Raw genomic sequence first — 24,607 nt, forward strand, 5'->3', positions numbered from 1 at the left:
TCTGTGCACAATGAACACCATTCACATTAACATGTGAAGACTATTTTTTTCCTCTCAGAATAAAACACAATGAGGAAGACTTGTCTAACAGGGAGTGAAAGGGCCACCCCCACATGTTGGGGTGGTGGGCCAGCTGGCTGCCCAGCAGGCCCCTACCTGCTTTCTTTCCCAGCTCTGGTGAGTTGCTCTAGGAGGATAACTGCCCTCAGAAGAAGGGTTTCTGACTTTCTCTTGTTCTTCTCAGTTAAGAAGAGGCTGCTTCTTCACTTAAAAAAATTGTTATGATAAACAAAAACAACAAACATTTTTGAATTTTTTTATTTGGTGTTAACTCCACAAGAAAACAAAACAAAACAAAACAAAAAAAATCAGTTACTCTGGTGTACGTGAAATCAGAACAATACAACCACGGAAAAAAATCTCAGCCCAGGAATGGAGCTGATACTTCAGTGCTACGGATATGCAACGCGCTTCATACCACAGTGCGTTTCAGCGTTTGCCAACTTTTTTTTTAATGCTTTTTTTGTGATCATCCATTCACGAAATTAAAAACCACACTTCAATTCTGCGCCAAAGCCTCTGAGCTTCAGCCATTTAACTACAAAAAGAAACCAAATACAGAATCTATTTATCCCTTTGCCTTTTATGACCACCGCATCCCCTGTGGGGGGCCTCTCCCCACAGCTGAGGAGGTAGGTGTCTTTGCTACCTGGAGCCCTTTCCTGACAAACATTGGCTGTCCAGGTCATCCAAGTTCACGGTATGAAATCCATTTGGTCAGAGCAACAATTTCTAGGGTAATTATGACTGCATTGATTTTGGGAATTTACAACTTTCAATTCTTTTTACCTTTGATGATAGGCTATATTTCAGTGCAGATGTTAATCAAATTTTAGGAAGCTCCAGAAGAAAGAAATACATAAAACTTATCTGATGTCTGTAAATAAATAAGAGCAACATGAAACCTTCCACATGCACACACGCACACACAAGTCACTATAAAGTGTCAGAAGATGTGCTGTATGAAAACAAACCCTAAGGTGGCAAGATGCCCCCAGCCAGCAAGCCAGGCTCCCCATGGTGAGGATGCACAGAAGTGCGGTGACTGCACAGCCTCCATGGCATTTCCTGTGTTCCTGAGAAACAGGCAACAAACTCAAGTACTACCAGCAAGGCCTCAGGGACAGCCACACATGTGGCCAGTAATGCCCCACTTACTGGTGAGGCCAGCTTGGCTACTTCAGACCTCTCAGCCATTCCTGATATTCTGGACATGCTCAACTCATGTCACAGACGAGGTGTTTTTAAAAACAAGTTGGTTAAAAGAGAAAAATAATTTTGGATGTTTAGGCTTTGCACAATTGGCCCTCTTAGTGTCTGTGGCAGTGCTGCAAGAGAGAGCTCAAAGAGGTGATGAGTGCCCTTAGCTGCATCTTTGAGAGGTGTGCCTTCTGCCTGCTTCACCAAGTCACATGAGGCGATAATCAGAACAGCAATCACACAGGTATGTGGGAAATTCCTCTACCCACCCCAGCCCACCACAAGCAGAACTTGCCCAGAACATTCTCTCAAACACAAAATGAGATACAAGCTATACTACATCACAGCCACAAGAGCAGCTAGCTGCAGCAGCCAAAGATTTCTTTGGGGTGATGAGGTGGCCTCACTGCATGTCAAATGTTTTTAAGTTCATTTGGAGACTTCAGTTCAATGTAGTCACCAGAAAATAATTTGCAGGTAAGGTACTCAACTATGTGCTGGAGAGGCAGCTCAGAGAACCCCACTGCATCCACTGAACTTACCCCATCCACCCCATGCCTCAAATCCTTGGCTTCTTCAGCTAGCAAGAAAGTCACAAGCCACAGTATCTTCCATGGTACTTTAGGGGAATCCTAAGAGAGAGCACAGTATTCTGTAAGTCTCTAAAGCACACCCTTGTGTTCCTACAGCAATGTCCATGAGATCTTCTGAATGAGCCTGCAGATGAGTCACCATGCTTCCCTCCTCCTTCAGCAAGGCCCTGACCCACTGCAGGGGAGGACTGATCTCCTGGCTCAGAGAACAGAGCTAGAGTCTCTGGACGGTGGCGGTTGTAGCCACAGTGCTGACAAGGTGATGGCGACACTGCCGCCAGAGGAAGGCCTGCAGCTGCGATGCAGAAGCGGGACGCGCTAGGACAAGCACATGCACACCCATTCCTCACTGGACAGCACAGTCTAGTCTACTTCAGAGAGCAAGAACTTAACAGCTTGGAAACAAATCTTCAACAGGACAGCCGTCCTCAACGCTAAAATAAGCAAGAAGAGAAAGGTAATCACTGATGCGGATCAGTTAATTGAAGAAGAAACCTAAGTTGCTGATTTAGACTAACAGCCTCACAGAAGGCAATTTCCCATCACAGCATTTTCAATGACTGGTACTACTCTGCAGGGTCAGAGATGTGTTCGGGAGAAGAGCTCCTCTGTGTTGGGGCCCACCCACTCTCCGCCGGCTTCGGAGCCTGTGTCACCCGTGTCAGAGCTGGCGCTGGAACACATCTTCCTGTGGAGGCCATTTGGTTTTGCCTCAGAACCTCTCTCTCCTGTACATCTTGCTTCATAAACAGAAGACACCTACAATTCAAGAAACAATTTTCAATACACCAAAAATCAGATGTACACACACCCCTTCCGCCCCAAGGGCTGATTCTATTTATAGACAGATGAAGTAGCAATCACTGATGTGTCCTATGGAGAGTAACGAAGATGTAAAGTAACACTGTTTTAGAGAAATCCTCTTCTCCCTTGTCCTTGAAGGGTCAATTCTAATTCTGCATGTCGAGTCACAGGAATACTGTGGCCATATTAGGGTAGGACAAAGGGACTCCTTAAGTCTCAACAAGTCTTTGAGTACCTGATTCAGGATTGCCCGTGAGGCTTTACATAGGCTACCCTGGAAAGAGACATGGTCATGCCCACGGGGCTCACAGTTCCAGCAGACAAGAAAACCAAAGGACATAGCTTCAGATTGTAGATAACTGGTAAGGGGCACTCTGGACAGGAGCAGAGTGCTCCAGAAGGTGGCACTCCTGAGCAAAGGCTGGTATTCTGCACTGCAGTGTTAGCACTACCTAGCATGGTGTAGAGATCTCTTTGTTGTGTTCACAGGAAGGCTGGCATCTGGGGACCCTAGGATACCAAATGCCAATGGTAACCCTTTCACCAGTTACAGCAACTAGCAACACTTCTCAGCCCATCACAACATCCACCTCCAGCACCACCCCATCACAGTCCCTGCATTTAAGCCAGAGGCAGAAGCACAGAAAAGCCATGTGAGAGCAAAACAAATAAGGCTTCCAGGCATGAAGGAGTCTAGATTTCTTCCAACTGCACAGAGTAGGAGCATGGATCCTGCAGCTAGACTGTAGAGGTAGGTAGCCCATGTCTGGTTCCATCTCCAGATGCCTTCATTTTCCACTGTGCAAATGGGTATGCCAAGAATACTTAGTGCACAGGGTTGTTGTGAAGTGGTTGTCTTGCTGAATGGAGGTGATAACCAAGGACAAGCAGAAGCAAGGACAAGAAAGGCTGTGGCTGTTGTTGAGGAGCGGTAGTGGTCTGAACCATGTGGAAAGGATGGTGTGGAGGAGAGAGGTGAATGGAAAGTGAAGGTGAGGTGCATTAACAGGCTGTAGACACACTGTGTGTAGAGGTGAGAGGAAGAGACAAATGGAGAGACAGGTGGTGAGGTAGCCATTCCTGAGGGTGGAAGACTATGGGGAGGCCTTCCATGTGAGCTGGGAAACATTAACAACCTGATAGATCAGCAGGTGCTTTGGAGAATTCTTACAGAGCTTGAGCTAACACTGACAACTATGAGGAGAAAAATAGTTTTCTTTGATTCACTGGTTAACCTGCCTAACAGCAGAAGGCCTGAGACTGAGCAAAAAGTAGGTCAAGGTCTTGACTGTACCTTCATGGTGCTCACAGGCTTGTGGAGCAGTGGGGCTCCACCCAGAGAGTGCACAAGAGCACAGGAAGGGCAAGGTCTGTTCCACACAGGTTGGAAAAGCACACGGGAAGAAGGAAGATGCTGCCCCAGGACTGAACAAGGAGCAACATGCTTAGCACATCATTAAACCCCCGCCCCCCTGTACCATCAGCATAGGGAAAGCTGGAGGGACATTAGGGGCTCTTCATGAAGGTCGGGCAAATGGTCAGAGGTGAGGAGTGGGGTTGAGGCAGACCCAAACTAAGGGCCAAGAAGAGAAAGGCAACACCCAAGGATCTGGGGAATGAGGGCCAGGGTGGGTCACAGGACTTCCAAGTTTGTGACTAGAGTGGTAGGGAGGAGGACAGTCCACTTACCCTATTAAAATCTAACAGACGCTCTTCACGACTGGGTGTCTCTTTAGCATCTGGATATTCTTCTATACCATTCTCTCCCTTGGCATTTGTATAACATTCTTAATCATTTTGAATGGAGAAGGGAAAAGAGGGAAAGGGGGAAATTCAATTAAGACAGTTATGAAACACACATCCTTGTTTAACCTCACTGAGAAGCTAGGCCTCCCCACCCTCTGGAGGTTGAAGTTGTCACCGAAAGCACAATCAAGCAGGAGTATACAAAAAAACACGATGCCAACTGAAAACTTTCAGCCAGAATAATAATAAAAACCATCTAGCATAAGCATATTCTACTGCAAAACATTCTTTACTGCAAAACAATTCAACAAATATATTCACAGACCTATGATGTGATGGTCCTGGGAACACAGGGAAAAAGACTAGTGAGGCCTGCACTCTCAAGAATGAATGTCAAGAGAAGGGAGACAGATGATGTACCACAGATATGCTCATGGAACAGGAACAAAGGTTCCAGACAGGGGCAGCCCAATGAGAAAGCAAAGCATAAAGAGCTGGTCTGTTATAGCTCAACATCACACTCACCACAGTCTGTAACACTTATGCACTGGGGAAAGGAGGCTCATGGTCCAATTGGCCAAGGCCCACAGGATATGAAGGCAATACAGACCAAGTTAGAGGAATCCAATCCACCAACAGGTCCAACTTGCTTCACCCATGATGTATACTACTCAGCCACCTGGGGAACTTGGAGAAACCTAGGCCCCAGGAGACTAACCATCAGTCCTTCTGAGAAGCTTCCAGGTGATTCCTGAGCACAGACCCTGTGCTGCTGAACCTAGTCTTAGTCTAGCCTAGCCTCTTGTCCACCAACCCCATGAAGAAGTCAACTGTGATGGAGTTACAGAGTAGGATGGAGACTCCAACCAGGCTAGTTTGGACCTGGCTCTGACAAGATCTCAGGAACAATGATCCCTTAGCATCCATGATCATTGGGTTACACCATAGGTGGCAATGGGATGTTATGGCTACTGTGGGCCCAGAGCTACAGAGGACAAGGCCAGCCTTAATTAGTGTTACACTCCTGGGCACCAAGTGCAGACTTTTCTTGCCATTTGAGTATTCTCCATAACCTACCAGCCCTGAGCATTACTTGAATAACCCTGGCTTTGAGTGACAAAAGTCAGAGTAGATGCCAGGTTCTGCTCTTTATTTATGACACGACTCTCAAAGTTACATGCCCCACCTCTATAAAACAGAAGCAACACCATCCTCTTAAAGGAGATGCTATGGTAGAAGTGGACAGGTACAACAATGTCTTTGATAGCCACTAACCCAGAACATGGGTTCTGAGAAGCTGCTGCACTATGATGGAGGGACCCTCATTTTATCCCATTTATTCTATATACATTCACACACTGGGCCCAGAAGAGGGACTGTGGCAGGGTAGGTGGCTCTTTTCTGACTCAGGAATACTACTGGATAGAAGCATGTCCATCTCTATCAACACCTTCATGCAGAATGTTGGCAAAGAACCATGCTCAACTCATCCCATGTTTCTTGTAATGCTCATAGTGACAGCTACTGTTTATTGAGTAATCATTGTGTGTGGGTTACAGTTATAGGCCCTTTGCCTGATGAAGAGGCATCTTTATTCCTAATAATCATCCCAACAGGGATGGCTTCCTTTCTCCCCAAGGATGCTCAGAGTTCTAGTTAGCCAGTATCCAGAACAGAACGGGTTCATTACTAACCATTTCTGATACTAGGTCCTTCAGGAATGCCTGGTCCTTTTAAAAGGTGAGTAGCTAGCTGTCTTCTTGTATAACTTCCATGTGAGGCTACAGACCCTGGGCATTTGAACAGAAAGAATACTTCATACTGTCACTGCAAGGAAGTATCATGGGAATCAAACTCACAGCTGTCATTCAAAAGACTGGCCACCATTCTTTCTCCACCAAGCTTCTTTATGTATCATTTACATACATACACAAAAGAATTACATACAGCATTCACTGGCACCAGCCAACAGAAATGAGTTGAAACTGGGTTCTTACTAATGGACAGAATGAACCAAGCTGAAAAAGTATGAACTCAGTGTGTTTAAAATCATCCTCAAAGGAAGTAGTTTCTTTGTTACACAGTGATATTCCTCTTCCTCTCCTTGCTCTTTACAGGGAGGGGCTTCTGGGGCACAGCTCTGGGGATTTCTGACTTGTACTATTAGCTGCACCTGCATCTTAAACTCACCTAGCTCACAGACTGGTCCCTCAGGAGACTGGGTCTACATTCCTATGGCCCTCACATTTTCCTTGCCAGACTAGAGCTGTCCTCACCACCCTTATCTCTAGAGTAGTGTTCTCAACCTTCCTAATGTTGTGACCTCTCCTTCAGTAGAGCTCCTCATGTTGTGGTGACCCTCAACCATAAAATTATTTCGTTGCTACTCCATAACTGTAATTTTGCTGCTGTTATGGATTGTAAACATCTGATATGTGACTCCAGTGGGGTCACAACCCATAGGTTGAGAACCATTGCTCTAGAGCCTCCCCTAACTCCCTCCTGTTGTTCATGCTTTGGTCTCAAGGCAGGTGTAACCACTACAAAATCTCTCCATCCTATTCCCATTACCTAACTCCCCAGCTACAATTTCATCTGTGGTGTTGCTACAAGTCTTCCAGCACATATCTGACCTGAACACCCTTCAAACTATAGTCCTCCATGGCCAGCCCTGAACGCACAGCAAGCTCAAGGCAGCAGCCAGGTTCCAATACCTCTATGCTCCTTCTTATCAGACTCTGGCTCGGCTCCAAACTAGCAGAGCCCAATGAGACCCTGGCCTTTCAATCTGTCTCACACTCTGAAGCCTTCTTTGCACAAAAATCGCCTGAGGACTTCCTTCTCTATGGTCATGGTGGCCATATGAATCTCATCAAAGGTTCAAACCATGTATGCTTCTAATGAACTTCCAAACCCTTCACCAGCCTATGGCTAGATTTAAGAGCAGGTTCAGTTTGGATTCATCTCTGTGTCCTCAGGGTGTAAAAGTGCTGGCCATAGAACTTCTTTGGTGTTTCCTGGACTATATCCACAGCCAAAGAACCTGTTGCTCTTGGTGAATTAGAAATTTGAACACACTGATGACACAGTCTCCTTACCTTCACACTCTGATGAGGGAAAAAGAGGAGAGTACAAGGCTTTTTCCCACCAGCTCTGCTTTTCTTGATCTCTTGTCACTTCTTGCACATCAGTGTTCAGTACAGGAAACTGTTTAGATGAAGCCAAACACAGAGCATGTTTATAACCCTTCAGGACAGTCAGAAAAATTAAGCATTACTGCAGGACTATGAATCTAGCAATTTTAGGTTGGTGAGTTACAAAGGGAAAAGGCCCATATGCTCACAATTATAAAGGAAGGCTTCTTAAGAAGTACTTCAAATCCAAGCAGAACAAAAATCTTGACAAATACCTCTTATAAGACCTAAAACAACAAATGGGAAATTGTTCTAGACTACTGAAGTGCAACAGGTGACAAAGCCTGAGCCTGAGGTGCTGTGGAGAAAAGGGTTCCATCATTCCCAAGTGGACTGTTTAAGGCTGCTCGGACCCTGCTTTCCCTCCTGGGCAGTAAAGATTGGCTACCAGCAGCTGTCACTGGTGACCAACAAGTCCTTGGAGTGGTCATGAACCTCAGAATCCCTCTTGTAGATAGATGTACCCTGGTGGTATGCTGGTGGTGGCTCCCTTCTTCACTGGGCCTGAGAGGCCTGCCACCAGCTCCCCAGGGAAAAGCTCTCCATCTTTGTATTTTCCCAAGTCTCCATGCTGTGCTCACACCAGAATACCTGTGAACTGTGTACAATCTTAAGACATCATGTATTCAAGTTCAAAACATGAACTGTTTTAGGCATTTTGTTGTGCTTTGAACTGTAAATTATTTTATGGGTCTAAAATTGCTTTATCTAGTAAGTTTTTTAAAATTACATGGTGAAATGGAAAATACATTTTAAAATTTATTTTCATTTAATATAACTTTTCAGAAATAGTTCTAAATTAGGAACTAAGGAAAATTATACCGTCTGCCCAGAGTAGTCAAGTAACTTTTCTTATTCCCCCTGTGGTTTATTCTAATACAAATGAGTACTGCTGAAGGGCTTGACAAGGCTGAGCTAAATGCAAATGAAGCCAGTGGTATACAAGAGCCACAGTAAAAGTGGGTACCAGCACCTGTTACCAATTTGCAGCACATGAAGGCCGTCTATATTCTGGGAGATAAACTTGATGCTGTTTAGGGCAGCAAGGGAGAGTGGCAGAATTATCTCTATCATCCCACTGCACTACTGAAGAGAGAAGAAACAACAGGTTGCTATCTGAGTTCCTGTCTGTGAGGTTAATTATCTTCTACTTCTCTTGTGAAATGGAAGAAACACAGAGTTAGTCAAGGTCAGGCCTGGTGAGGCAAACAGGTTTGACAGGGCAAGACACCACCAAGGAACTGGGGTACACACAAAGATATAGTCAGATTTGAGGGCACTGGAAGCTTAAGGACAAGACTGTTTTCTTAGTCATCTCTGCACCTCTAGGCAGAGCAGAAACTGGCTCCCAGGCTTAGTCTCTGATTCCAGAGCACATCAAGTCCTCTCTTCACCCTGTTGTGGCTCTTGCCAGTGTCTGCCATTATTTGAGGAGTCTTTTCTGAATCCTCCATTTGGGTGCCAATTCCTATGGCCAAGATTCACTTGTTCTCTTTTATGCTGCAGCAGCCATCTATATTCAACAAGCATGCACCATTTCATGACACCTTTCCACCCAATTATTCCCAGCTTTTGGGGAGCACAGCTAACACTACCAAGATTCTCTCCTATGAGGCCTGTTTAATGTTTTAACTCAACGAATGCAAAGAATACAGAGAGAGAGAAGCAGGAGGATCACAAACCCAAAGTAATCTCCTAGTTACACAGAATGAATTCAAAGCCAGCCTGGGATGAGGGTCGGGAATGGGAAACAACAGAAGAACAGATGACACTGGAAAAGGGCACAACAGAGCAGTACCACCCATAGGAGCTGCATCTGCCTACCTCCAAGTGCATACTCAAAAGGCAGCTCTGAGAGAAAGCCTGCCTGGCTTCTTTCTTAACATAGCAAGCTGCTTCCAGCACTCCCAATCCACCAGTCCAGTCCTCCATCTTCCTTCAAGTGTTGCTTACATCCTCACACAGCATTAACCTACCACGTTTGCTGTTAGCACCCAAGCCTGCAAGGAAAATCCACACAGGCTCTTGGCTAATGATTCCAGTGTCTGCAACAGTTCTGGGTAGAGGACACTTCATACATGCTCCATGAATGAATGGGACAATGGAAAGGGAGGGAAGGTACAAACTTCACCCAGAAAGACTGACCATAGATGTTCTTAGCAACTCTCAGTTCTTCAGAAGCTGTCAATCAAGAGAAGAGATAAAGACTCCATAGTTCACACTTCCACTATATAGTCTATTTCTGCTGAAAAGAAAGGTGTTGGGGTTTCCTTTCCTTAGGGTCCAGTACCCCTTTCCCACTGGTCATTCTTTATCACTGGGTCACAAATGGCAAAGAAAGCTTTCTGTGGACCTCTTTTTAGAGAGGCATAGTATAAACAAGAGAACCCCATGGGAGACTAGCAGGGCCTGCTCTATTCTCTGCTTCTGGAGGCGTAGAGCCAGGAGAGCGCTGCCTGACCCAGTGTGGGACAGGGTGAGTCTCTTTTTGAAACATAAACATTCCTAGCTACCAGGTGGGTAAATAAGTCTTCTGTGGACGTCTAGTAAGACAATACTAACAAAGTTGGTACAGGAAGGATGCGTGCCACAAGCCAGGATGACCCTGCTACCTCTCCAAACTCCAGACTCATGGACCTTCACAGTGTAATATTGCTGGGACAAAATGAGCTCATCTCCTGAAGGACTGGAAAGTCCTTGAAGATAGGGACTAAGAATCTGGCTTCTCTTCTATGTTCAAAGTTCTTCACATTAAGCAGGCATCAGAGTTCAGGAGGACACCCATGCCATATTTCTGTGCAAGAGACACATGAGGTGCAATTTCCCTCTGTGATAGTTTTTGCCTTCCATTACAACGGGATGAGCTGTTTTCAGTACTCATGGAACATACCTCTGCAGCCCAATTTCTCTATCTGACCTTCTGCTCACATGGCCAGCCTGCTTCCCAGGCTCTGCAACTACACATCCAGGTGTGTTCAAAACACCTGCAGTGTCCATAACCTGGGAGGATGCTGGTGAAGTTCCCACAGCCTCCAGGCCTCATTTCCACTGCTCCACCAACTACATCACCCACAACTGCACTGGCACAGATGTCCCAAAGATAAGAAACCAGTTAAGTAAACTGTGGTGAAACCACACAGTGGAACAGTACATAAGAAGAGCGGTTACACATAAGAGTAGTTACAATAAAGGCCATTTCAGTTAAAAGGAAAACATACCATGTGGAAAATACTCTTGGTGGAGTTTACCACAACTAGCACTAACAAGGGCCAGTGGTTAAGAGCCCCTTTCACTGTGTGCATGCCCTCCTTTAACTTTATATAAACAGCCCATTTCAGTTAAGATATGTGATTTTCAAACTGGGTTTCTTGCCTAGACTGAGCATCTCACAGACAAGGATGGCACCGTACTCATTAGGGCTCTTCCTTCCCTTAGTGACAGTCACTTAAAGGTATCCAAACCATGTCTGCCAGTTTGACTTAAATTTTAATTAAATCATATTCTTTCCATGGTCCTAAATGCTAATTCTAATGGAAACCCTATGTTTTCATCCTCTTAAACTGAAACAGAAGAAATCTTAGCAACTTTTAAGTAGTGTGTCCATGCCTTCCTGAGACTGGCTCTGCTTAGGCAAAGGCATCTCTTAGGAACTCTTCAGAACTGACCTGGTGATTATGATGGGGTAGACAGACAAAGGTCCTAGTCTCAGCCTGATCCCAAACTGTCCCTTCAAGCACTCTCATCTGTTCAAGTCAGCCTATGAAATGAGCTCCAATCTGCAGTGATGCTGACAGCATGACAGCATCCACACTCTCAAGATGTCCCCCACACATCTGCTGCAAGATAAAGCCTCTCAAAAAAAAAAAAAAAAAAGAAAGAAAGAAAAAGAAAAAGAAAGAAAGAAACAAAACCCAGAATTCTGAGAACATGGAAATACATCAACATACTAGAAAGCGAAGGAATATGGTAGTAGTAGGTGGGATCTTGCTTCTTTCCTCATTTTCTTTCTTCCCAATCTGGAACCAGGTGAAATACAAAGTACATAAAGGAACATTTAAGGAGGAAAAAGGGGGGCAACACAACAACACATAAAGGCTAACATCACTGGTTTTTCCTTAGCAATTCAGATTTCAGGGATTCAAGAGGATTAAACTTGGCCTTCTACAGACCAAGAAGCAGGTTGACTAGAGCAGCAATTCTCAAGTTTCCCCTGAGGCTTCTGCAACCACCCAAAGGTAAGCAGCTGCACACCTAGGCACTCTGGCTTAAACAAGTCAGTACAGTGCCCAGCCATAGAAGCCAACAGTCAAGTATTGGAGGAAAAAAAAAAAAAAGTTGAGGAACTCACAAGACAGAAAATGCAATAAAAAAGAAACAGAGGATACAGATAAATTAAGAAAAGGGAGAAATGAATTCTGATATGAGGTGAGATTGAGGACTGAACAGGATTCAGGGAGGTATTGGTGAAGGAAGCAGATGTGAAGGCCTCAGGGATGGGCAGGAGCCAGTGAACAGGACAAATGAGAGGAAGGACAACACATATCCATCCATATCAGGTGGCTATGACTTGTGACTGCCTCCAACTCTGCTTAACAACCTGATTCTGGAAAAAAGCCAGGCACTGCTATGCCAACTAATCATTAAATAAATCGGCAGTGCTCTGCTTTTCCATGGAACAGCTTACTGTTATGTCAGTTCTGGTGTAGTCAATTTAATTTAAAGGTACTTCCTAGAAATATACTCAAGGGGTGTGATGACTACATTAACAAAATTGCTAACACTAACCTCACCCAACAGTTCCACATGAAACTCCCTGCTCCAGAGCCCCTGCTTGCGGAGCACTGGAAAACATACGTCACTTCACTTGGATCATTGGTTCATTCATACATGAACCACAACACACTTTAGAGAACAGTGTCTAATGTAAGGTATTTTACATGGAATACACAGCTAACCAACATTCTTTACTCAGAGCTGCATTCTGGCTCCCCAACTCTGAAAGCTAGAACACTTACACACAGGCCTTATGTTTTACCCACAATCCACACATATTACATAAGAACTTTACATCCTGTGAATTATTATGCCTTTTCCATGCAGAGTCAATTATGTACTTCAGATCTATAAATAGCAAATCCATTTAAGTCCTTAAATGTAAACTAAGAATTGTAAGTTCTAAAATATTTAATATCCCAGTAATTCAGCCCCATTTTTCTTGTCTGATAAGGCTACTCTTCATTAATATTTGACCAAATCCCTTATTCAATACTGACACATACCTCTTCCAGTTGTCCTGAAGACACTGGATTATCTTCACAAGCAGGGAACTGACAACCTGCTTTGCAACTGCAAAAATCATTGATTTCCTCTTCACATTGTGCCATTATTTTACAGTTTACTGCTGAGCTTTCTAAATTTATTTCCAGAGATTCATTAAAGTTACATTCCAAACACTGATTTTGTTTTCCCACTGGCAGAATCCCTGTTGCCTCCTCCTGGGAATCCAGTGATGTCTGAGCACTCTTTTCCATTCCAGACTTTTTTAACCTGGGCAGGAATTTCCCAGACTCAAGCTCTAATTTCCCATAGTAGTGGCCTTCCTTCTCTGCATCTTCTTCTAAAGGTTTGAGATCTGCTTGCGGGTCTTCAAATACATCAATTTGAGAAGGAATGGGAATATTTGCTTCATCTCTCTCAGATTCAAACTCTGACTCACTTCCTCCTCCAGGGGATAGTTCAGATGCAGAAATTGGGCGAAAGTGAGTCCGAGGAGAGATTCGTATAGCCCTGTACTGTGTCCTGTCAACACCACATATTCTGGGGTGAAAAACTTCACTGTCTGAATCAGAGCAAAGGATTGATTTCGGTTTAAAACTGGGGCTGAAAGATGCAATCCCTTCTGGTTCAAATGAACACTCTACGTGGAGAACTTGTGAGAATGGATTGCTTAGGTCAAAGGAAGAGAATGAATATTCAAGCCCAGGATCTTCAACTTGAAAGTTACTGCAGGCTCCTAGCAAGTCTTCATGGAAGATAAAAGAAAATCCCTTGTTTAATCCATTTTCCCCACTCTTCGGCATATCATTCTGTTCAAATGACACAAAGGGCTTCCAGAGCTGCCTGTGACCAGGAGCAAAGCTGTTTCCAGGGGTCATAAAGACATCTGTACCAGCTATTGTCACTACATCAGAGGCTGCACATTGTAACAAACTCCCTTTTGTGTGACCAGGTGGTACAACTGCCCACTCCCCATCGCTGTTGAACGTTTTGAGTTCTCCATAAACTCCTCCAAGAATGAATGTGTTCTCTTTATCTTGGGCCACATCCCAAGGTTTAGAGGGTGTGGTGTAATCTCCACCATCCACCTTGGACAGTTCACTAGAGATAAATGCTCTTTTTTCCAAGTTCTCCTTCTGTCCCTCCCAGAGATGATACTCTGATCTCTGCACAGCCCTACTAGGCTCCTGAAGGGCTTCTATCTTAGCATCAGTGTCCAAACAGCAGCAGTAGTTATTTACATCTGTGGAAAATAACTCCTCCCCAGTTCTTTCTGTTTCTACTGCAGCCACAGAATTCCTATCTGCCATCTTTGTCCAAATGTCTTTAATAACCCCTGAGCTGTAGCCATCTCCATGTGGACTGCTTTCACTACATGCCTGTGTAGTTTCAAAGTTCTTGTTTTCTGCCTTTTGTTCTAGCTGAATACCACACACAGATTCTAGCTTAGATCTTTTTTTGAAAACTAAAGTAGGAATTTCTCCTAAAGTTCTACTGTTTTGCTGGCAAGCTTCATCCTGCAAAAAATCTAGAAGTTCTTCATCTACATAATCTGACGAGACTCTGGGAACTACATAATTAATATCTTCCGCAGTAAACTGTGTTGATTCTTCAAACTGAATGTTTAGTGTCTCGTTGTCTGAGCGTGCTTCTTCTGAATGGGACCATGGGCTACAAGTTCTTGTTGAAAGATTAGAACAGTGTTCGTTTTCTTCAAAGGCACTATTTTTGGTCCATATTAGCAATCTAGACTGTGTTTTCCCCAGAATATTAGCACTAGAATCTGTAGGTTCACTTCCCAAGTTAAGTGTTTCAAAAGAAAATGGTAAAACAGAATTACTGCATTGCACTTCAAATACTGAAAAACAAGAGTTTATACCAGATCCTTCATTAATATTGGAAAAGGGCTCTTGATTGCCAGCAAGCACGTGTGAACTAAGTATCGTGCTATCCAAGATAGGAGAAAGTCTAACTGGAGAGTCTCCTCCAAAACTCTCTCCATCAGCATCACCAGAACTAGATGAACAACACTCCCAAAATTGAGCCAGATTGCCAAGGTCTTGCAGAAAGAAGCCCTCAGCACCCACTGAGCTGGTAGAATCTGTCCATATTGCACGTTCCCCTTGCAACTCCATACCATCTAACACTATGCAACATTCTGCCTCAAAATCTGTATTCTCCTTGCTTTTTTGTCGAATCATATTCAAAATCCGACTTTCTCCTTGCATTGTTTCTGAGGCACCAGGATCCAACATGGATTGATCAATATCCACTTCATAGAAGTGTGTTAGTTCTGATAGATGAATATCATCCAGGTATTTATTATCCTCTGGTAGAGAACATAATGAGGTCCCAGCGAGGTCAATATCCTCATTTATAACTGCAGGCATTTCTACAAAATGACCATCAATAAAAGTACCTGCTGCGAGGTATGTTCTATGGATATTACTGTTGCTGATACACAAACCATGCACAGATTCAGACAAGTCTTCCACTGCCTCTGCTGTCAGAGCACTTGTATCTTCCCTGTTTCGGTATGTGGTTTCTAGTTTGCTTTTTCTACTCAAAGGGACAAAATATTCAGCAATGGGTTCCGTGTACCACAGTGGCTCTTCCTTGTATTCTTTGTTGTTTCTGCTCTCCACATATAGGTCTTTCACGGCAGTGTTACCGGGGTCACTCCTCCCTGTCTCCTTTGCTGGTCTTTTACCCCGCTTGCACAGCTGCCTGATGGACCCACTGCTACTGCTGCTGCTGCTGCTACCTGCATGGACACTTCTCTCTGCCTTCTCACAATGTTTAAGTGACAGCCTGCTTTGCCCATTCCGCCCTTTTTTGTTTCGAATTTCTCGTGCCTTGTGTCTGACTTTAACATACTTCATGGATGCTTTTAATTCTCCCTGATTACCACTTGAACTTGAGCCTGCTTCACTAGAACCAGATGACCATGAGCGAGGGCGAATCTTCCCTTCGGGTTTGTGTCGGATCTGCTTTTTGTACAAGGCAGGCTTTTCTTCGATGGTGCCATTGCTCAACTTGTTCTCCTTCTCATGTCTGCTCCTGCTCTGGGCTTTCTCATGTATGGGGATGGAGGCTGCAGTGCTTCTTTCTCTGATGGCTTCACTCTCACTATTACAGTCCTTTGGAGAAGATGTATCTGTGCTTGCTGGTGGGGCTGTGGATGATGAAGAGGAGCTAGAGTGAGAACAGGGTTTGGATTTGTTCCACACAGTCATGATCTCTTGCAGGCAAACCGGTTTCTCAGAAAGCGGTGGGAATGCTTCATAGTACCTGCAAAACAGAGGAAAACTCAAAAGCAAGCCACTTTTTACACTTTGCTACACAAAGACAGCAATGCCAACCTGAGAGGCAGCACTTCGGCTCACTAGTGTTAGCATTCACAACATCAACAAACCATTAATTTTAAAACAATTATGAAGCAGGAAACTGTGCTATGCATTAAAGTCAGTCTCACAAATCAATCACTTTAGCACTACTAAGACTTGAAAGACACTATGCAAATATTATGAAAATATATAAGACAATGGACTCGTCGTCAATTTTAACTAGGAATAAATGACAAAAGCAATGTAATAGGAAGAATGTACTGTGCTAATAGGAAATGTCTGAACTTGAATCTCATCTTGGTCACTTACAATGCTTGTGATGTTAAGCTCACAATTTGATATTTTAGTCTATTTCCTCTCTCTAAAATAGTGAGCATATAACTAACCCCACAAAGTTGTGAATATTAGAAATAAGTGATGCTGGGTGGGGCATTGGTGGCACATGTCTTTAATCCCAGCAATTGGGAGGCAGAGGCAGGCGGATCTCTGTGAGTTCGAGGCCAGCCTGGTCTCCAGAGCGAGTGCCAGGATAGGCTCCAAAGCTACACAGAGAAACCCTGTCTTGAAAAAAAAAAGAGAGAGAAGAAAAGAAAAGAAATAAGTGATGCTGAAAGCTGCTTAGCAAATGACTCAAGAATAGAAGCTCTGTAGCCACATCCCCCGAGACTGAAACTGGCTCTACTGCTTACTTTCTATGCACCTTTAGGCGTATTACAAAATCTCTCTGTGATTCAAAATAGGAGTAAGAAGAGTATCCATCCGCCTCATAAGCAGTACTAAAGGATTACTACAAGAAATGAGTCAAAGCCGGGAGGTGGTGGCACATGCTTTTAATCCCAGCACTCGGGAGGCAGAGGCAGGCAGATCTCTGTGAGTTGGAGACCAGAATTGGTCTACAAGAGCTAGTTCCAGGACAGCCTCCAAAGCCACAGAGAAACCCTGCCTTGAAACCCTCCCCGCCCCAAAACAAAAACCAAGAAATGGGTCAAAACACAACCTATTCCATGTCCTCACTCCTGCTATATTACTGGGGCAACAGAATGGAACATGGCATTTAAAAAGTCTCTCAGGAATAGTAGGGATTGTCACAGTCAAGTGCTCATGAATGAAGACACTGGTGCAATCAGAGATAGGGATCAAAGTTGGGTTTAGTGAGCCATGTGAGGTATATGACCTGACAATACACACATGCTGTGTTTTAGGATGGAAGCCTGATTGGACTGGAACCCCCTGGACATGCTTAGAAGACCATGTAAAAGGAGGAAATAATTTTGACTTGCTAGAAAAACTGGCAGCTTTTGAAGACTTAAGAGCAGAATGGATCCCCAAAGGATGTCTAAAGCTATGCTGGCTCCTGGATGCACTGCTCTTCCAGAGATAACTAAGTGCCAAAGGCCATGTTTACACAGGTGCTGAATGTGACTGTCTGTTTTAAAGCTGTACAGTACAAATTATTACAAGCTTTTTATATAATTTTATTTTTAAAAATGATTTTTTATTTATATGTATGTGAGGGGGTGGTGAATGTATGCCACATGTGTGCAGGATTACCCAAGGAGGCCAGAAGAAAACATTGGATCTCCTAGAGCTGGCGTGACAAGTGGTTGTGAGCCACCTGACATGGGTGCTGCGAACTGAACTCAGATCCTCTGGAAGAGAGCAAGTGCTCTTAACTGCTAAATCATCTCTCTAACCCCAAACATAATTGTCAACATTCTAGCAGTCACACTAGAAGTCTATGTAGAAACCGGTAAAATTAATTCTAATAACTTATTAGAATATTATCACTTCAACATGTAATTGATATTAAACTGATTAATGTACTACTGTTTTATAGTTTTTTATACTGTTCTTGATCTCTACTGAGAATGTAACACAATACAACCAAACAAATGCAATTTTTTTCTTTATTAGAGATTTAGAAGATTAAAATAAAATGCACAGCAAGGAAGTATATTTATAATACAGATTATTTTAATGTTAATCACTTTCAACAGAAGAACTAAAGATAATAGGAAACAAGTCTGGTTAGGTCCTGTGTGGGAGATAGTGGAAACCCAGTTTTCTAGTCTGTGTACAAGAATAATCATGATTTCTTACAGCTATCTCAAAGACTATATGTCAGTTTAAAAGGTGCTGCTACAAGTGGCTTCAGTAAAAAGCAGCAGTCCCTGTTTCCTCCACTTAATAAACACTGACTGAATATACAGTATAAAACTGGACCACCTTACTTACTTTTGCACTCTCAGTACCAAGCAAATAAGTGCTCAGTGCGTTTTCTAAATGAAGAAATAATCCAGATGACAGAGATGGAAGCTATGCAGCAATAACGAGTTTGGTTTTAACAATGCATAGTTCATACCGAGTATAGTCTTACATACATTTCCACTTGATCCTTTGCTGTAGGGGACAATTCTGCCTCTGGAGAGGGAGACCCCTCTAACTTTTTGTGAATCTTCTCTTCTGTTATAAAACAAAAATTCAGAAAAAAATATTATATATCCAGTTAAAAACACTATGCTTTAAAACATTTCTCATTAAAATTAAAAGTAATTTTAATCAGCTATGATACAGATTTTATGGCTTAGAGAGAGAAGCCTGTGCTAGTGTGCTTCTTCAACAAACACTGATGTACTGAGTGTACAGAAGGCACCCTCTGGCCAACCCACATAATCACTAGGCTGCAGGCTGAATGAGAGTCCTTTATCTCATCACCAAAGCCACAATGGAGGCTCTTAACTGAGAGCCTGACATTCCCTCTGTATTATTAATTAGACCAGAAGGTGTGAACATCTGCTCATATTCCAAAAGTATTTTCTCACAAAATTCTGAGTCATGGCCTTTGTATTGACTCATTTTGATTAATACTAATCTGTAAAGAAAACTCCTCACTACAGTTAGATCTGTGACTTAACATGTAAGTAAGCACAAGTCGTGCTTCAGGGCCAACAGAAACAAAGGCTATCCACTTAGCTTGGTCCAAGATATTACCTAAATTAAAAACAAGCTGTGCCCATAGCATAAGGCTTCAAGAATGTGTGCTGCACAGTAACCTTGACAAGGACAGGAACAAGGTTCCTTAGTCTAAATGCAGCCTCTTCCTGAGGTCCTTCAGAGCACTTAGGAACCCAAGAGATTGAATGAGCCTGGCAAGTTGACCTACCCAAAGCACTCAATGAAGACAGAGTTTCATGTCCAAGAGGGCATCAGTTGATTACAACCCTCCTTTGGGAGCAGGGTTTTCCCATGTGGCCACTAAGGACCTCACTGAAACCTCTTGCAGAGCTGAGGGTGATGATAAATACCAGCCTGGTGACACACTCAACACTGAGAAGTACCCTGCAGGGCTGTGGTGGCTACCCCAGCATGCTCACCTTGCTCACTCTGTAGGTCTTTCAGTCTGCAGCAGAGTTCCTCTACTAAAGTCTCAATTCCGGAGCTCTGTGTGAGACAAAAGACAATTAGCTTACCACCAGGTGCAGACAAGACAGGCATGTTATATTATTACCAAGGACCACAAGTCTTCCACGTTCCAAAAGGAATACAGTATCAATTCTTAAGTGAATCCCAGAGTCCAAAAACAGTCTATGTGGAAAGCCAACTTAGTGTAAGCATCTTACTAATGAAGGACATTAAGTGGGACTTCCTGATACAATGTGGCAATATGAATGCAGCTCCCAGAATAACATCTGTCTTGCTCCTTAAGGTAGATAGGTCTAAGTGCTCATCATCTGACAAAAGTCAGTCACCCACAGAACAGCACCAAGGCTCTTTGTAATCATGCTTTTGTACAAAAACTTAACAAAAAAATTACAAAACCTCCTTAGTCTTCTAGGAGATCACAGTCCAAAGAAAACACAGCAAAGCCGGGCGTTGGTGGCGCACACCTTTAATCCTAGCACTTGGGAGGCAGAGGCAGGCATATCTCTGTGAGTTTGAGACCAGCCTGGTCTACAAGAGCTAGCTCCAGGACAGCCTCCAAAGCCACAGAGAAACCAAAAAAAAAAAAAAAAAGAAAGAAAGAAAAGAAAACACAGTAAGTGCTCCTCCTCTTTCCTTCCCCGTCTTCTTCTTCTCTTTTTAAATTGAACTCGCACAAGTCAAGCACAAAGCACACATGGAAGCTCTAAGTTATTTTAGGAGACAGGCACAACTATACTTCTACAAAGACATGCAAGAGGGACAGTGAGATGGTTCAGCTGATGTAAAAGCCACCAAGTCTGACAACCTCAGTTCAATACCTGACAGAGTGCAAGGAGAGAATGGACTCCCACAAGTTCCACAGGCATGTGTACACAGAGAGGGCACAAAAGGATCTGGAGCTGAGGATTAGTCAAGCTCCAAAGAAAAATGTGCACTAGAAACAGTCACGCCACATGATCTTTCCCTTATTTCAAATTCTCTCTCTCTCTCTCTCTCTCTCTCTCTCTCTCTCTCTCTCTCTCTCTCAAAGAAAAATCTGCACAATGGACAGAAAAATGAGTGTGTGTCTTAAAACCTTTGGATTTACTCAGGGACAAGCTTTGTCTGGGTTGGAATCTTGTCTCCTTGAAAGCACACAGCTGGACAGCTGCACACACAAGAGTTGCCTGAGCCTCTGTGCCTCTGCTCTTCGCCTCCAGGAGCTAAAAATAAACTTCACCCATTCGCTGAACTCAAAATGACTCAGCAAAGTATGACAGATGTTCTAAAGAAAAAAAAGCCCCCCTTACACAGTTTTAGCTACAAGAAACAGATTACAATTAGGAAAGTAAACTGTAAATATCCCCAGTTACTGTCTATGTACAGAATTTCCCAGTCTTTAAGAGGGAAAGGAAAAAACAGGCCAGAGGACAGCTGCCTCTTACTTACAGCTTTGAAAAGCAGGCAGACAATACTGTCAAAAGTAATAGACTGCATAACTCCACCATTGAGGTCTGCTTACCATAATGGTCAAGGGGTAATGAGGCCGGCAATTATAGTCCATTCTCCAGGATCCTGAAACTAACACGGGTGTCAGCTGACACGCTGCATACTGTCTTGTACAACAAGTCTATGTCACTGCTTGCAAACCTGGGGCGATCTCCAGTGCAGAATATGGAACCTCTGGGGACTACTTACCCAATTCCTTTCAACCTCTAAAATAGGCTAGCATTTCCCACCCCTGAAGAATTGCCATGACAACCTGTGAGCAAGGTACACATGCTATCTTGTAGTTAGTATAAACTACACATACAACTAGTTACACATGAAAGCAATATACATATAACTATCATCCATTCATAGTGTATGTATGTATGTGTGTGTGTATATACATACATATATACTCTTGTATATGTGTATATACTCATATGTAAAATACCTATGTTTTCAAATACAAACAGCATAAGAAACAGTGCCTTACTCCTTACTTTATATGTATATCAAGCTTTACTGACCAGGTTTCTGTTTTCTTAGCTACTTTGCTATCCTACATGTGTACATTCATACACACAAAGAAACATACCACTACCACACATTTTTTTTTTACAGTACTAGAGACTAAACTCACTCTAGTTAGTATTTTTAATAATGATTAGGCCATATAATATCCTAATAGTAAAATGAATAGCATAAAGGCATCAAAAGCTGCAACCATATCATTATATGCTGGCAAGTATTCTAAAGAGTTTATTTAGAAGTGTTACTGAAAAATTTCAATTCCATTTCTACCTATGATATATGCTATTAAAATTTTAATATTTATATTTTAGTAGTCTATCATATCCACAGAAGTGTTGGAAAATACTTAGCTTAAAGCATCTTAAGAAGGAACAAAGGTTAGGGTGTACCTGTGTGCTAGAAATCCCACAGGAGCACCCGTGGAGAAAAGATGCTGTGGCTCTGCTGTGGTACTCTGCCTCGTCTGCCCTCACTGTAACCATACTCATCCACCAATGCCCAAAACTTGTGGGAAGTGCTCTGGGGAGCAAGTACACTCTAAAATGCACAATGGAGATCAATATGCAGGATGGTCCTGTTTCCAGAGGTGTTTAGAAGGCAGCTCCTAGAGCATGGCTGGGCACTCAATGGACAATAATGAACCCTCACCCAGTAAGCAAGTGGTACAGGCAGCCCGCATGCCAGGCAGGTCACATGAAGAATAAGGACCTGTCCTCCTAGAAGTTAGTCACATGGCAGTATCTCTTACTTTTCTGCGAACAAAGTTAAGTGGGATAGACTTGGGGTCTCCACACCTGGCTCTGAATTCCTACCCTTCCACACACACATGGGAATTCAGGGATATGCTTTTGCTCTAGCTCTCTAAACCCAAGAATACCTCCAGTTCTCTCTCAATACTCACCTAGTTAAGCACACAGGTGATGCACTTGTCAGAGTCTTTATCACCCAGGTTACTTAACATATCATTTCTAATTTTTTTATTTAAATTTTTTAAGATTTATTAATTTATTTAAGATTTATTTATTTATATGTATACAGTGTTCTGTCTGCATGTTTTGCCTACAGGCCACAAGAGGGCACCAGATCTCATTACAGATGGTTGTGGGCCACCATGTGGTTGCTGGGAATTGAACTCAGGACCTCTGGAAGAACAGTCACTGCTCTTAACTGCTGAGCCATCTCTCCAGCCCCTCATTTCTAAATTTTGCATACTCTTCTTCAAAACTGCCTTCAGTGTCTGACAATCTGAATTTGGAGCCAGATCTGAGAAGCTACTGGGGCACTGCCAGTGTCAGGCCATCCTGTCCAACCGCAAGGCTGCCTCTAGCAAAGTACCCTGTAGGCTGTTCTCCACAGACTCCTTGGCTTGGCCTGTACCTCTGTCCTCCTCTGCTGGTGGCTGCATGACAAGGTCAGATCTGTTACTCTGATGTAAACTGAGGCTGGTCAAGTGTACAGCTGCTGTATTGCTGCTTCTGGGAGGTTTTCCTTTGTTCCTTGCTTCTCACCCCCACAGCATTCTCAGACATCTTCCATTCTCTGTAAGCTTCCTGTGCTTCTCAATTTGAAGCCATATCAGTCAGGAAGAGGTGACTGGTTTAATCTCCTTGTGGTCTGCCTTCTCCATACTAACGGCTTCGTAGCTGTTGTAAGCATCTTAAGCTACTCTTTCATGGAGAACTCACTGAACTGGATAGTCCCCAAGTGTGAGACTGGTAACCCTACTGGTGAACAACTAGCATGAAAGTATATCTTTAACTTCCATTTGAACATGGAGCAGTGAACTAACTCCAAGAGATGTGGGTCTAAAGCTACAGTAAACTACAAGATACCATATAAGCCACTGGCCTATCTCAGCCTCAGTTTCTACAGTTGGAAGACCACCTACAGAGGCTGATTGTTGGACTTCCTATACTGGTCCCACAACCTCTTCATTCCTCTGTTCTTCCTAGTGCCACACTGTACTCTAAACCTTCCATTAAGTTTGTTTCATATTTACTGCCATGGTTAGAATCTACAAGAGTGCCTTGTCTCTTATTTGCTCTGTTTTTCTGCTGCTGGATCATCCTCCTGGGTGTTTTCTCTCAATGGAGCCCAATAACTCACAGTCCAAACTGTCTTCATTCAGTCTCTCTAGAACATCAGTGCTGGAGGGCATCCCCTCACTCCACAAGTACCACAAGTAAAGCATGTTGTTCAGCACTTGCTGCTTAGCACCCCGCCCCCAAATGAAAACACATTAGTAATGGGGTCAAATGCGATTTTAGAATGCCAACTCCTGGCTCCACAGACCATGCCTGCTAAAGCACTAGCCCTGTGAAGACAGGAATCATTGCTACCCCATTGCAGCTGCATGGAACCACAAACAAGACCAGCAGAATTTCCCAGAGAACTCTGAAATCAAATACAATGGTTTCAGTTCCATGCTGCACAGGGTCTCTTTTAGTTCTATGTATTAGAATGTGTAATTTCTACAGCAGAGGCTGGAAAGGGAATGGAAAGAAGCTCAGGTAAGGTATCAAAAGAATGACTACTGGTGACAGTAGAAGGATCAGCTTCATACTTTAATGTCTGAAGGTTTTAAAAACCTTTATAAAATTTAGAACTGTCAGTGGTAAGCTAGGAAGCAAAGGAGCACCAATTGAGAAGACTAAGAACACAGAGCTGGTGTTCATAAACTCTTGCTTTCAGGGCCAAGAAATAGTAAAAGATTTTTAAATTCCCAAACCAAAAGGCTGTTTGCTCTAAGGCCACAGTAAGGATAACAGTTCCCATCTTTGAACACAAGAGGCGCTCCAGAGTGTCTCCAGTTCTTACATCATCTGCTCTTTAGAAATGGTACAGATTAGGAGAGAAGCACCCACTGGATGGACACATGCCACAGGCAGGGAGAGCAGAGGTCTAGGATATGGACTGCATCCTGCTGAGGTGGTAAAGAGAAGTCAGACAAAGAGGAAAGGGGCAG

At 43.4% G+C, this 24,607-nt stretch overlaps 1 protein-coding gene across 6 annotated transcripts in view; it reads right to left on the minus strand.

Moving 5' to 3' along the window:
* Positions 1–302: 302 nt before the first annotated feature.
* Positions 303–24,607, minus strand: part of Kiaa0232 (KIAA0232 ortholog) — a 60,612-nt gene continuing 36,307 nt past the window's right edge. The window contains exons 4-11 of one of the 6 annotated variants that reach the window (XM_027387084.2): positions 19,596–19,662; positions 18,603–18,684; positions 12,877–16,165; positions 11,545–11,613; positions 7,502–7,610; positions 6,098–6,193; positions 4,347–4,444; positions 303–2,612 (exon numbers count right to left, since the gene is read on the minus strand). In XM_027387084.2, the coding sequence (XP_027242885.1) occupies positions 2,433–2,612; positions 4,347–4,444; positions 6,098–6,193; positions 7,502–7,610; positions 11,545–11,613; positions 12,877–16,165; positions 18,603–18,684; positions 19,596–19,662 (3,990 nt within the window). In that variant the 3' untranslated portion in view covers positions 303–2,432. The remainder of the gene's footprint in view (positions 2,613–4,346; positions 4,445–6,097; positions 6,194–7,501; positions 7,611–11,544; positions 11,614–12,876; positions 16,166–18,602; positions 18,685–19,595; positions 19,663–24,607) is intronic. The other 5 variants (XM_027387085.2, XM_027387086.2, XM_027387087.2 and 2 more) reach the window with 5 other exon arrangements.

This window comes from Cricetulus griseus (assembly GCF_003668045.3).
Source record: "Cricetulus griseus strain 17A/GY chromosome 1 unlocalized genomic scaffold, alternate assembly CriGri-PICRH-1.0 chr1_1, whole genome shotgun sequence".
NCBI classification, from domain to species: Eukaryota; Metazoa; Chordata; class Mammalia; order Rodentia; family Cricetidae; genus Cricetulus; species Cricetulus griseus.